Below are 14607 nucleotides of genomic sequence, written 5' to 3' on the forward strand. Positions count from 1 at the left end.
GGATTCTATATACATAACGGATATCAATATTAAAGAGTCTCAATATTATTAGAATTGTTAATTTTATTTAGGGTTAGTAAGAGACCTTGATGGATTGGGAATCTTACTAAGAGAATAACTCTAGGCCATCAACATTTATCTATAAAAGGGACTGGTGACCCATATTGAAATATACAAATAGAAAGAAGTAAGTGTGAAAAATGCACAAAGTAGAGAATTCTAATAGAGTGATATCCATCAATCACTAGTACCCAGTCCATCCATATAGAGATATTCAAATAAAATGAAGGAAGAAGGTGAGTCTAGAAGGAAATGATCAATTTGATTGGATTTTGAAAGCTTAGAGGAACACGTGGATAGAAAGGCACACCTATAACGTTTGCATCAATGGTTTCATAATGGCATAAGATAAGTACTATCAACTCGATTTATATTAAATGCATAATATGTTTGAGATATGCAATATATTATATCCTATTGGGAAAAAGAAAAGTATATTAAAGTTACGTTTTAGGTTTTGAATGCGTAAAATCTAACATATGGAGTTACAAGGAAAAGAGGGCTCCATTCAATAAGTCGTTATTAGCATCTTGGGCTTGGTATTATTTTTAACTAATCAAATAAGGAGTTGAAAGAGGTATTGTTTAAAGATTTTGTTTTATGGATAAGTTGGACTTGAACCCACGATAGTTGCTTTGCAATGTATCAAAACAACTTAACTATTTGAAGATTTGTTGTTTCGATTGAACGGAGTTGACTTGTATCAATATCATATAGTTTTTTTTTTTTGGGAAATCGTAAAAACAAAAAAAATCAATTTAAAATATTATTTTGTTAAAAAAGAACGAATTCTTTTAAATTTAACAAAACGAATCCAAATTGGCACTTAAAGTGCCATTTTTTTAAATAATAAAACAAACAAAAATCCGACACTTCAAGTGCCGAAACTTATGACGTGGATTCCAACTCCAAGGTTCGCTGGGTAACAAACATTGAATTTAAAAAATAAAAATAAAAATAAAAACTTTCCGCACTTAAAGTGATGGATTTAAAAAAAAAAATGTTCAATACATAAAGTGCCGGAATTTTTATAAATAAAAAATAAAAAAGTTCGGCACTTAAAGTACCTAGTGTTTTTTTAAAAAATATTAAAAATTTGTTTCGGCAGTTGAAGAGCCGAGTTTTTATTTTTTTTAATTTATTATTAAAAAAGAGGCACTTTTAAGTGCCGATTTGGATTTGTTCTGTTAAATTTAAAAGAATCTGTTCTTTTTTGATAAATAATATTAAATTTTTTTTTTTTAATAATTACCCCCTTTGTTTAATCATTTTCTCTTCTTATTTTTATTTTGTTTTCTCTTTCTTTTTCTTTGTATTTGGGTGGTCTTCTCGAGCGAAACCATTTCTACTCAATTAACCACCCAACTCCCTCAAAAGAGTTACACTTGGTCGTCAGAGTCTTCCAAAGAAATCAAGGTGCACCTTCACTAGAAAACATTAAGAAATATAAAACTAAAAGTGAATGTGAGTTTAAAAAAGAAATGTAGGAGTGCCTCCTTCATCCAACAAACTAGGAATTTTTTTTTAATTGAAGTAGTTTTTGATCATCTACAATAAACACTAATTACAATTACAATTAGAAGAAATGTGCAAGTCGAATGCTTTAGAAAAAGAGGTCTACAGAAGATTAAAAAACATGGGTCGAGTCCTATAACAGGTATGTTGGTAGATACCAATGTCAGGGTGTGATTTTTTATAATCAGCTACAGAATCAAAATTATTCAAATTATTCTTCCTACCATTCTATATTTCCTTGATGGTCTATATGATCAAGAAGGAAAATGGGTTTTCCATGAAAATGCAATTCACGTGAGTACATTGCACAATTTTTAAGGAAATTTCTTTCTCTACGAAAGAAATTTTCCTTAAGGAGGAAATTGCAAGCTTGGTAGGAAGAAAAAGGTAGGTAGCAGGTGGTTGATTTCACTCATAGGTGGGGGTCCTATATATAATTGAATCTGGTGCTAGCAATGGTAATTGCCCCACGGTTTTTCACATTTTCATTGGAATGCATTTTCTCAAATCCATTTTCTTGACAAATCAATTTCCCCCAAATATGTTTCTTGCAATCATAAATAAATACTCTAAAAATCTTTACACTTCCACTGATCTTGGCTAATTAATCCTCAACCTTAGCAAAAGATTTCAGGCTTCAAATAATTTCCCAGGTTGCCTGAATTGCCATATATCATACGAACCGAAATAATGGGTCATGGAAAGTGCAGATGTAAAATGGTCCTGATCTTCATCATTAATAATTAACTATTCCAGTCTTTATACCCCAATATAGTTTTATATCTGCATTACTTCATGGTGACGATGTTTAATTTAGAACACAACAGGATGGATATCTCACAGGCTTCAATTCAGAAACAATACCAGAACTCATCCCTCTAAGGGCTCGACCTTTCCTCGTTATTTAAACGTTACTCGCAGAATTGCTTTTGTTCACACCTTGCAACTCCATGGGAGAGCTGGTGATGCTACCAACTGAGCCAAGTGTCTGTGAGCTCAACTGTGGGCTCGCTGGACCAGTCACTGCATTGGCAGCATTGTATGCGGGCAGAGTACCCGAGCTCAACTGAGGACTCATTGGAGTTGGTTGGCTCATTTGTTGTGGGCTAATCTGTTGCTGTTGTTGCTGAGGCTGTTGGGTCATTTGCTGTGGGACTGAAATGGCTGATGGTGAACCCACTTGAGAAAGTGAAACAACAGCTTGTAAAGGGGAACTTGTTTGTTGCTGTTGTTGTTGCATTTGTTGTTGTTGTTGTTGTTGTTGCTGCTGTTGCTGCTGCAATTGCTGTTGTAACTGTAGTTGTTGCTGCTGGTGTTGTTGCTGCGGGTTCATGTAGAAATTCAGTCCTGGAATCTTTGGAGGACCCATGGAAGCTATGGCCGTCCTTTGTAACTGGTTGATGTTAGCTCGGTTTACCTGCCCCAACATTGAAAGACCCACGGAACCAGGGTGCATCTGTCCTGTCCCCGACATCCCAGCAATTCCAGACTGAGGGCCACCCAACATTGCCGTTCGGCTCTGTGCCATCCTGAACTTCGCCATTGCAGTAGCTTGAGCGTGAGTTAGGCTACCCGGACGAAGTTGGTTTAGTGCATTGCTGATGTTGTTAGCTTGGGATAGATTCATTGGGTTTTGACCCATGTTGCCCATGCCAGAAATAGGCCCCATTGGAGCCGAAATCCCAGCTCCACCCAAACCTCTAACTCCTCCAATGCCCATGACCTTGCCTAGGCTTCCGAGTCCTCCCATGTTGTTGTTCATGTTTCCCATACCCATTGCTGTTCCTCCAAGATCCATCATCATTTTTCTTTGCATCTGTGGCTGTTGTTGCTGCTGCTGCTGCTGCTGCTGCTGTTGCTGCTGTTGTTGTTGTTGTTGCTGCTGCTGCTGTTGTTGCTGCTGCTGCTGCTGCAAGAACTGTATTTGGAGATGGGAATTCTTGTTGACAATGTGACTAGCCAACTGCCCATTTGAATTCTGCCCAATAGAATTCAAGTGAGAGTGTGGACTACTTGATGGAAGCATCACAGATGCTCTCTGCTGGATCTGTGCATGTTGTTGTTGCATCAAAGAGTGTTGATTTTGCTGTTGGTGCTGAAGTGATGGTTGTGGGTCCAGCTGTTGTTGTGTGGCAGGCATTACAACACCTTGCATGAATCCTTGAGATTGTACTGTTGTGCTGGTTAGGTGATTCTGGGATGAGTTCAGAGAAGGATTCCCACTATTAAACGGTGCTGCCGTTGCACTAGATTGCTGATTCGAAACTGTTTCTGGGTATTGTTGCATCTCAGCTGACACACCATTTGAAGGGGTTCCAGGAGCATTGGATTGACTATTGAAGGCAGAACCTAAAGTGGGTTTTGGTCGAACTTGTTCATCAGCAAGTTGATATCCATCACGCATCATCTATATATATATACCACAAAAAGATTGTGTCAACTCGAATTAAAAGCAAATGAAATAGTTGACTGGAAAACTAGGTTTCTCAAGTTTGAAACCTTACCAATGAACAGAATTGTGCAGCAAGCAAGTCCGCATAGTGCTGAAACAGAGGATTAGGCAAGAAAGATAAATCAGAACAGCATATGAAACATATAAGATGAAAACTCAGAGAGAACATGTAGTATTCTTAGAATTACTGAAACTCTTTACCCTCCAGTTCCTGAGTTTCCCACTCCAACGATGAGCTATCGCATCAAACTGGTTGTCTGATTAACAGAACGCCATCAACTAGAAATTAAAATGAACAGATGGTGATGATCATCCATTCAATTGCATTCTTTTGGAAGGTTAACGAAGTTGACATTGTCTTTAACTGTCCAAAAGATTGTAATAAATTTTTGGCAAGGCCCATATGGAATTACTAGAGTTTGCCCATGCCAATGGCACGACCATTCTCTTTGGGGTTAAGGGTGTAAAAGAGAAAAGATAATGAAGTTGGAGGGGTTTTGAAGTTGAAGGGTATTCAGGGAAAAGAGGTAGAAGGTGAAAGGCAATCAAGTTGGGGGTATCTTTGGAAGTAAGAAGAAGAGGAAACACAATAAAGGTAAAATCAGCGTTCTCGATATATGTTCTTTGTAGGGTATAAAGATTGAGATAAAGAAGTGGGGCCTACCATTGTGTTTTATTATATATATCTTAGAGTTCGCGGCACGGGCATCATCTTTCAGGTTAAGGGGGTAAAAAGAAAAAATAATAAAGTTGGAGGGGTATTATTAAAAATAATTAAAATTAAGGGGGTAAAAGAGGAAAAATAATAAAGTTGGAGAGGTATTATTAAGAAAGGGGAAATGAGGAAAGACAATAAATTGGAATAAAGGGGTAAAAGAGGAAAGATAGTAAAGTCAGGGGGGTATTAAGGGAAAAGGGAAAGGTAGAAATATTGGAAAGATATTATTGAAAAAAGGGAGGGGGGAGGAGAGGAAAGACAATAAAGTTGAGTGGGGTAAAGAGGAAAGGCAATAGAGTGGTTAATGTAGACCCCCACATAAAGGTTGGATGGGATGTTTATCCCTCAAAACTGTAGAAAAGGTGAGCCCTACAGTTGTGTTTTATTATATAGATTATATCGTTCAGTATAATTTTGGTTCGCTGAATAATTCAAGGTGTGGCTCATCAATTTCAGGGTTTGAGTTTAGGAGATAATCCACACTCATCCCAGTGGACAATGAATGTAATGATGCATGGGGTTCATGTAATGAGGCACATCAAGCAATACTACATCCAATTAAATAATGGGAACTCACTGTATTGGGCAGTGTGGGCAGATAATCCTCCGCGGCCAGAGGATCACCATCCTCTATATCTCCATATTGCATTGCTACTGTGCCATCACTCTGCTTCTCTGACAAGATTAACCTATTCCGTGCCTTAGGAACAATAGAAAAAACACCTTCTGTAGAACCAAAAGTGGAGAAGTCAGGCAAGGAAGAAAGACATTTAATAGTTAAATCAAGCGATGGAAATAGGCTATTGGGTAGCACAACATACCTTGAAATCTACGCTCCATCTGCACGAAATTTAGTGCCCGTGTCTTACAAACATTCATGCTCCCCCCTATAAGTGACTTTGACATTGGTTTCGCAGATGTTGAATCTTTAAAATCCTCATTATTGGGCATATTAGAGAGCGCAAGCGAGAGTTTTTGAGTTGACAATGACGTGGGTTTCCTTACAGGATAGTCATCCACCTTAGTTTTTTTGGAGTTGAGTTGGTACCTGAAAGAGTAATCCATTGAAGCTGTGAAATTGAAACCAAGATAAGAATAATGACTTTGTCAACGTCACAAACACCCCAGTCAGGACGGAAGCCAGGATAACACATGCAAGGTGGTTGGGAGTTGGGACCCAACATTTGATAGGTCTCAGCTAGATCAACTCCCTAGTCCAAAAATTGTCTCACCATCCAATCTATCCTATTCTTTTGAATGGTGGGAAAAAAGAAGATAGCTGCTATTGCCACCCCAACTTTTACTTATTACACCCAATTAAAAATAAAGAAATAAGTGAATGGTTGAAAATAAGAAAAAGTTGGGTGCCAATAGAAGCTCTCTCGTTTTGTTTTTGCTAGATTACATTTTTTTAGGTTTAGGATTTTATATGAAGCTAATCACAATTGCAAACAACTACTGGAATTGTTTGAATGAGTGTTAATAATGTTTCTTTACTTTTGAGATAATAATTTGAGCCAAAACTTTGTAATGTTTGAATAGTGTGTTTTAATCTTTAATTGGGGTGTGATAAATAATTAAAGAAATTGAGGTGCCAATAGCATCTCTCAAAAAGAAAGACAAACAATTTATTAAAAAATAATCAATAGATTGCCTGGTCATATTCAACTGATTGGGTACATTTTGAACTAAAAAGATATCATATTCAATTTATTGGAGAAAAATATAATATTCCTTAACCAGAAAAAAAAGGTGACATCTTCAGTTAAAAGGTTAACTATATCAATATAAGTAGTAATATTTAAGAGTTCTAGACCATCAGTAAGTTGATCGACTGGATACCTCAGGGCCACCATTTCAATCTTTGAGAACCTCTCGAGAATAACTTGATCAGCTGGAGGTGGGGTACCAACCGAGGGGCTGTTTGGATTAAATGGAACACTAATATTACCAACACTAGCAGGAGACCCAACACCACTCATGGCAGGGGTTTTCGGGAGGGAATTCGATCTCCGTTTCACAGCCATTGGCGCTGACTGGTGTTGCCGTTGCATGGAATCACTTGGGCTAGAAGTCACGGATGGGGTCCCACCAACATTTACACCAGAAACTGCCATTGCTTTCTCCTTCTGTGACGAGCCAAACGCAACGTTAGTTGCGACCGCACCAAATTGGGGTCCGAACGAACCACTTGAAAATTCCCCGGACTTTGATGACAAAGGAGATTGAACCATAGCTCCTGCAGAAACCCGAGGACTCTGTACCGATTTCCTCTTTTGGAGTTGGTCCTCCTTGCTCAGGTCTTTGTCGCCAAGTTGACCATGATTCTGCCATTGCATCCGAGGGAAATGTGATCTCATAAATGGGTTCTGTGATAGTTTCTGCTGCAGTCGTGATTGCTGGAGATCCAATTGGTTGCTTTCTGTTTCCATAGTGTGTGTGTCATTTCTACTCCTATCAAGCTCGGGCTTTTCCAATTTTTCTGTCTCAGTACGCTCTTCTTTGACACCGTACCGAATTCCTTGATGTTCCAAATAAAAGGAAGATACACCGGTCTCTTGATTCGGAACACCTTCAAGGACCTTTTGAGGATACTTTTGACCCCCAACATTGGCATATTGGATTCCTCTAGGGTCAGATTGCTGCATCAACATTGGATTATTCCAGGATATATCTGTGCCGGGGAGGGTTTCCAATTGTTGACCCGCTTGTTGTTGAATACCATCGAAACCCAATGATGTTTGCCTCACTCTCTTCGATGAGGGTGTTAGTTGGGCATCTTGGTTTTCTCTCTTTCCGTAAAGAGAAGAAACACTATTGGTCATAGTGTCAGTGTACGAGATCATAGAAGACCCAGCCCCGTGATGATATTTGGATTGGTGAGCCAATGAAGGCAATGCTAGTGTGGAAGCCTCCGGTCCAAAGTTTTTAGGTCTTAAGTGTAGAATGTTGTTTGAGACATGTTGGGTGGTCGTATTCTCATGGACATGTTGTAGGGTAGCATCACCTCCTGATAGGGTTGCAGATTCTCCAGATCTACAGTTTGAAGTTTCGGGCACCTTGTCGATGCAGACTTTCTTTCCATGGGTTTGATTATTGGACATAACTGCCACGTCTGGCATTTTTCTAAGTCTCCTCTTTCGCGCACCACACAACCCCAAATTGAGCTGCAAAAAAGGTTCATCAGAGAAGATATAAAATATGGGTACCTCCAGCTTAAGTTCTTAAAAACAAAGTGTTGAGTCAGCACCTTAGTGGGGACGGGGTTTCCACAGAGCCGGTCTAACATCGGGATGGGATCTAGACAAAGTTGTGGTTGCAGAGCTTTCAATATTCGGGACTCCACTTCCTACAGAAGATTAAGAATTCAAACATGACTACTCATGTTCCGTGGAACAAAATAGAGCACCTCATGGCATGGTGACAAAAATATGCGATTTTTTTTTAAACAAATCACGATTTTAAATGTTGTCAATTAAATCACATTTTTTTTTTTCAAAAAGTCACAGCTTTTTAAAAAACTTTGCTTTTTCAAAAAATCATATGATTAATCGTGATTCAAGCAACGATTTTTTGAAGAGAAAAAAAAACAAAGATTGTTTTTATTTTTGGTATTTTTAAATGTTATTTTATCATTTAGTATATGAAATACATTTTTTTTATACTTAAAAATATTTTTTTTTATTTTTATTAATTCGATGTTTCCCCAACTTTATCAATCTTTTGCCAACTTTTTCCGGAGCTTTCTTACAGAATAACCATACTGACCATTAGATCACTGTAAGTCCAAGAATCATCTGAGATCAATGGGATGTCCTTCACAACATTCTCCAAGGACATCCGAAGTCGTACTTTATTAACAATAGGGGATCCAGTCACAGAAGAAACATCACTCCTTGGTTCGGATTCAGACTTCCGATAATCCCGAACCTAAAAATATCATACTAAACAAAATTAGAAATCAAACTGATTGGATGATCATAATCATTTGATCTTGAATCCTTTAGGACTGTAAACAGAAGATATCAATCATATTACTGAGATCATATTTTCCTGGCTAATTTCAAGATGTTCCACAAGAATGATGTACAACACATGCACATAATTACATTCTAAGTATGAAAATTAATTTCCTTAATATTTATAATCCAAGTTGAATCTGCACATGCACACAAAACTAACCTCACACACAAGCATCCCATTCAAATATTTGCTGGGTATATCATCCAGAATATCTCCAGGTAACCAGCCTGACTCGATTGCCTCCAAGTACATAAACACATGAAAGAAACAATAGATTAAATATAAATGCATACCAATGAGAGAAAAAAAACAAAAACAAATTGATCATTGGGAAGCCAGGAAATTTGACTTTCTTAATAATATGGCATACTTTTGGTCCACATATAATGTGATTGAGATCTACCATTCAATGGGTTCATCCATGTCCTTAATCGAGACCAATGTGTTCAAAAGTTGTAAGCATTCATCCATATAGTTTACTGAACAACTTATCAAAAAATATATAATTTTACTGAAAGATGGCAATTTCCATCTTCTCAACAGTACCCTAGGTTTTCTCAAAAGAAATACGAGACACATAGACAGCTATAATAAATAAAAACATGGCACTTACAGAGAATAGAGTCTCAGATGTTCTATCATATGGATGCAATGAGTTTGGGATATCTTGAAATTGACCCTGAAGAGTCGCCCCCTTCTGAAAATTACAGAAATTTCAAATTTTAGAACAGTATCATGTTAGCCAATAAGTATTGAAACAGTGCCATTTGTTTTTTCCCTGTCTTTTCTATTAGTCGTTTATCTTAACCAACCAACTACTCCAAAAGATCGATCTGTTGGAGAGGGGGATAACAATGAATATAAGAGGGTCAACTGGGGTATGACACACCCAAGAGTAGAGGAAAATATACACTCAACAGTTTAGAATTAAAGATCTTGGCAACAAACCTCTGAAGGTTTCCCAATAGAATATCCATCTTGGTAGAGGTTCAACGTGAAGGACACTTCATGGTCTGCATAAAGAAAACCATTTAAAACTTTGGTGATACATAGTAACAGAAAAATTCCATTATAAAGCTAATCATTTAATCTAACCTGCTGTAATAAGGTGTCCACCAGAACATGAAGATGATCCAGAGATACCCGCAACATCCTCACCCGGCTCAATGGCATCAGCCTATTTAAATGGAGTTCAATTATCAGACAAAAAGGAAGTGAAATAGAAATATTACATAGGTTTGGTTCTGTTAAACATTAAGTAGTTTTAAGTATATTTGGAAAGTATATTTGGAAACTTGGATTTCTCGGGAAGACTCGAATAGCTCTCTCTTCGTCCACTCTACACAGTTCACATATTAGTAGATTGGGACCCACCAATTAATGGGTTTCTATCAGTAGATTTCCTAGGTCACAATTAACCTAATCAGACGATCATGACCATCCATTGCAGTAAATTATTTTGAATGGTCAGAAAACAAGATGAGAAGTCCATACAAGTGTAATTTTATATTTGAAAAGAGTGATGGTTAAGGTGACTATCAATGAGGAGAAAAATACATCAATTAGAAACCCATTTTACAAACTTAATCTCATCTAGAAGAAATTCTTCAAAGAAGACATCCTTAAACTCCTCAAACATCCTAAATCAAATGAATATAAAACTCAAAATGCTAATAATAATCTCTAGCACCAATTGCTCCGTTCCTTCGAACACTCAAGAGTTTCTCTGCCTTCCAAATCCCCCAACACACCGCAAAAAGTAGTAGAGCCCATAAAAAAAATTACTCTTCTTGAAAGCCCGACAATGCCAACTTTCAAACATTGAAAAGATGGAAGACAAGAAACATCCAAAAAGTTGAAAAAATCACATGAAACATTCAGGAAAACTTCTACAAAAAATCATTCAATGTTCCAACTGAGGGAGTCTCCCAACTAATAGCTTAGTACCATCAAATGCTCACTCCAAACCATGGTTTTAAACAAGGTAGTAAATTTCGATTTCGGTGTCTATTTCAGTTAGTCTGGAAATGGAAATATTTCGATGAATGTAGAAATGAGTAGAATTTTTGAAAATGACAGAAATATTTCATTAACCATGTAGGAAACGATAAAATAGGTATTAAAACACACTCATTAAGTCACCAAAATACAATAAAATACCATATGGAGTGAGAAATTGAATATCAACAACATTTTGCTACACATAAGCACACATATTGAGAGGCTGACAATGGAAATAACAATAATAATGTTGCATTAACTATACACAATTTAATATATAAGACATTAAAATGAAGAAACTATTAAGTATTGCATTCATGTGTAATTATATTTCTTTTATTTTTTGAATAAGTATGGATAAATTGCTAATGTATCCAACCAATTCAAACATGATTGATTGTATGAGTGCTTATTTAAACGTACTAATATGCTTTGAATACATTAAAATAAGATAATATATAACGAACTAATCATAATTCATTTATACTAATGGATGAATGTTCTAAGCAATTTTTATTAGTAAATACTATGTATAAGTTACAAGTTCTTCCTAAAAGCAATTATAAGTTTTTTTTCAAAAAAGAAACTATTTCAGTCGAAATTTACTATTCATCAAAATATTTCCACCAAAATATTGCATTTTTATACCTAAAAACTGATAATCTCAGCCAAAATTCACTATTCATCAAAATATTTCCCGAAATGAGTAGTGATTTCCACTTAAATATATGCAAAAAGAAATTGTTGGTTAAATTTCGTGTCGGAACTTGTGGAAATGGAAATATTTCGGTATATTTCGTGGAAATATGTCAAAATTTAATACTATGATTTTAAATCTCGTCCAAGACCAAGACGACTCGTCCAATACGTCTCGGTAACTTGCACCAACGATACGGATAGACAAGTCAAACGTATCAGACAAGATTTAAATCCATCGTTCATTTTTCTCATTGTTGAACGAGACATTGGAAAATTCATCCGAGATGACTCAGTCTTGTTCATTAAAATGAGTTTTAAAACCATGCTCCAAACATCATTTGTGCATGAAAGTAAACAAAAATGAACGAGAGAACAAGATTCTTTCAAAGAGAAAATACATATGAATTATACACACAAATTAACATAAACCAAATAAATAAGAATTTCTTAAAAAAATTAACAAAATTCTTACCAACAAAACAAGATTCTTTCTAATAAATTCTTAAGAAAAGAACAAAATTTACAAAAATTTCCCTAGTACATGATAAGGAGACTCCGTGGCTAGATAACTACAATATACCAACAAATTCTTTAAAAAAAATAAAAAATAAAAAAATACTCCAAAGTGCTCAATTTGATCTGCCATTGCTTTCCACTTAACTATATTTCTACTTTTAATTTATCAGAACGAAAACAGTGCAAAAGATAGGGTTTTGAGGATAATTAACACAAACCAACCACTGATTTACTTGTTTTTTCCTGAAAAGATCCATCTTTTTCAAGTAACAAATAAAGATCCTTTCGAATCCAAAAATAAAAAATAAAGATCCTTCATTTCCCAAAAAAAAACTCAAAATTCAACTAAATTAATCTAAACTGAATCCAATTCAAGTCCCTAGAATTCTTACTTAAACTGAAACCACCACAATTCCTAAATTTAGAAATTTAACATAAATTTGCAAAGAAGAACATGAATTCTACCAGAAATAGAGGAATTCAACAGATTATAATGCACCTCAGACTTTCGATTCGTAGCCAAAGTCGATTCAGCCCCAGCAAGAACCCTAGAGTTCGAATTCTCCTTTGAATCATCGATTCCTTCGTCTAGAAAATTCTCGTATTGAAGGGGTTTTGGGCGAAACCTTGTTCCGGTCTTTGAGACCTTGAACGAGACCCCCATCTCTGGTTCTCTCCTTTTTACTTCAGAGATCGAACAAAAACGACATGCAATAGAATTCCAGAAACCCTAGAAAGTTCATTAAAACCCTAATTTAGTTTAGTTTCTACAATCGATAGAGATGCGAATGAAAAAGACGGTCTCTGCACATGCGTTCAGGTTCAGCTGAGCCGAATGAAATTGATCCGATTGCAGACGCACAGACTGCCACGTGTACATAAGACTTGATTGCACGGAGAGAAGACCAATCCAAGCGGTTGAATCTTGACAAATCAGACAAAGTTTAGTGGATAAAATCTTGATCAGATCAACTAACTTGTAAATAAGGATTTGTTGAGTTTTCTTTTTTTAACTGATTATTAATATATAGAGATCGAGTTAAATAATTTTGATGGTCTCAAAATTACTTACATAATTGAATTTAGGAAAAATTACTTAAAAGGATCTTGGTGGAGGGACTTTTTTTTTCTAATTAGCCCCTAAGTTTTAGGGCTTCTCTTAGTAGTCCATTTAGTAAAATTTTTATTTCTAATTAGTCTAAACCCCACTTCACAGATCTTTAACGATTGAAATATTAAAACTGCCCTAACTATTCATATTCACTCAAGTTTTGGAAACTCCATTTTGATGGAAGGAATTTGAGAAAAAAGAAGAGGTCATATCCAAAGGTTTTATCAAGCATTTTGAAAATGTAAGTAAAAAATTAGGATTTTTTTATTTTGTTTTTGAATAAAAATTGATCTAGGGTAGAGTGACTCTTTTGGTTTGAAATCATCTACACAAGTTGTTATGTCAAGTTTCTAATCGATCTTTCCATATATTTTAGTAGAAAAATGGGTGGGTTTTACCGGTGTTAAGCTCACCACTTTTGTTGTTGAGGTCAACATTTTCGTCGTTAAGTTTGACATGTTTTTTGAAAATTGTCAAACTCAATAATAAAAATTGGTGAGCTTGATAATAAATAAAATTGATGACGTTGACAATAAATAAAAATTGGTAAATTCAACAATAAAAGAAATGGTGAGCTCAATAAAAATGTTGAATTCGACAATAAATAAAAAGTTGTGAGCTTGACACTATATACCAAATTTTGAATCTAAGCTTAGTTATTCATTTTTTGTTATAAATCATCAAAATAAATAAATAAATAATATATATTAAAATATTCAAAATCAGAAGTATATTATTTTCATTCATCATTCACGATAAAAAAATAATTAGAAATGATTGGAATTGCCATTGAAAAATCTAAGTATATGAAGAAGATGAAAAAAAAAAAAATTTAATATTTCAAAAATATTATAATTTGAGATGAGGTTGATGGACTATTAACAAATAAAATTTTTATTAAATTGATTATCAAACGATCCCCCAAAACTTAGTGACTAATTAGAAAGAAATCCATCCACCAAGGTCCCTTTAAGTAATTTTTCCTTGAATTACTCTATAAGAAATGTATTAGTAGGTTTAAATGAGTGGCCCCACAAAAACAAAAATAGATAATTCTTTTTTTACCACATTGATTATTTTATAATATTGTACATGCACAATTACATCAAGTGACTTGGACTAGCTGATTAGTGTCCACATTGCCATCATCGCATGAATTGAAGTGAACCTAGATCTACACGTGTCCCCTTTTCCAGAGACAGATTCGACTAACATGACAAGTGGCAAAGAGAATAGCACTCATAGAGTTAACTTCAGCAAAGAGAACAATCTCATAAAGGAAAAAAAAAAAAAAGATGGATCACTTGATTCGTTGGATCGCTGGATTTGAGTTCGCAATTCACAACTCTTGAACGAACCCGATTTGTAGGGGATATTTAAGTCTTTCATGTTAATCTCATCAAAGAAGAATTGGGTCAAGGGGCATCTCATTAGTTTTGAAAACAAAGGAGTATAGCTATAAATAATATTGATCAAATTTTGGGATTTTCAAAATGAAGGTTATCTCTATTA

The 14607-nt window shown here is 35.4% G+C and overlaps 1 protein-coding gene across 1 annotated transcript; it reads right to left on the minus strand.

Annotated features, from left to right (window-relative positions):
• Positions 1-2286: 2286 nt before the first annotated feature.
• Positions 2287-12807, minus strand: LOC147410294 (nuclear receptor coactivator). The gene is made up of 12 exons (XM_086433635.1): positions 12484-12807; positions 9864-9945; positions 9717-9781; positions 9382-9465; positions 8928-9008; positions 8514-8675; positions 7996-8094; positions 6588-7912; positions 5567-5793; positions 5323-5471; positions 4080-4118; positions 2287-3982 (listed from the first exon to the last, which is right to left on the minus strand). The coding sequence occupies exons 1-12, from the start codon at positions 12646-12648 to the stop codon at positions 2480-2482; spliced, it is 3981 nt and encodes a 1326-aa protein (XP_086289761.1). The 5' UTR covers positions 12649-12807; the 3' UTR covers positions 2287-2479.
• Positions 12808-14607: the final 1800 nt, after the last annotated feature.

Source organism: Akebia trifoliata, chromosome 1 (genome assembly GCF_017979445.1).
Source record: "Akebia trifoliata isolate Shusen 1 chromosome 1, ASM1797944v1, whole genome shotgun sequence".
NCBI lineage: Eukaryota > Viridiplantae > Streptophyta > Magnoliopsida > Ranunculales > Lardizabalaceae > Akebia > Akebia trifoliata.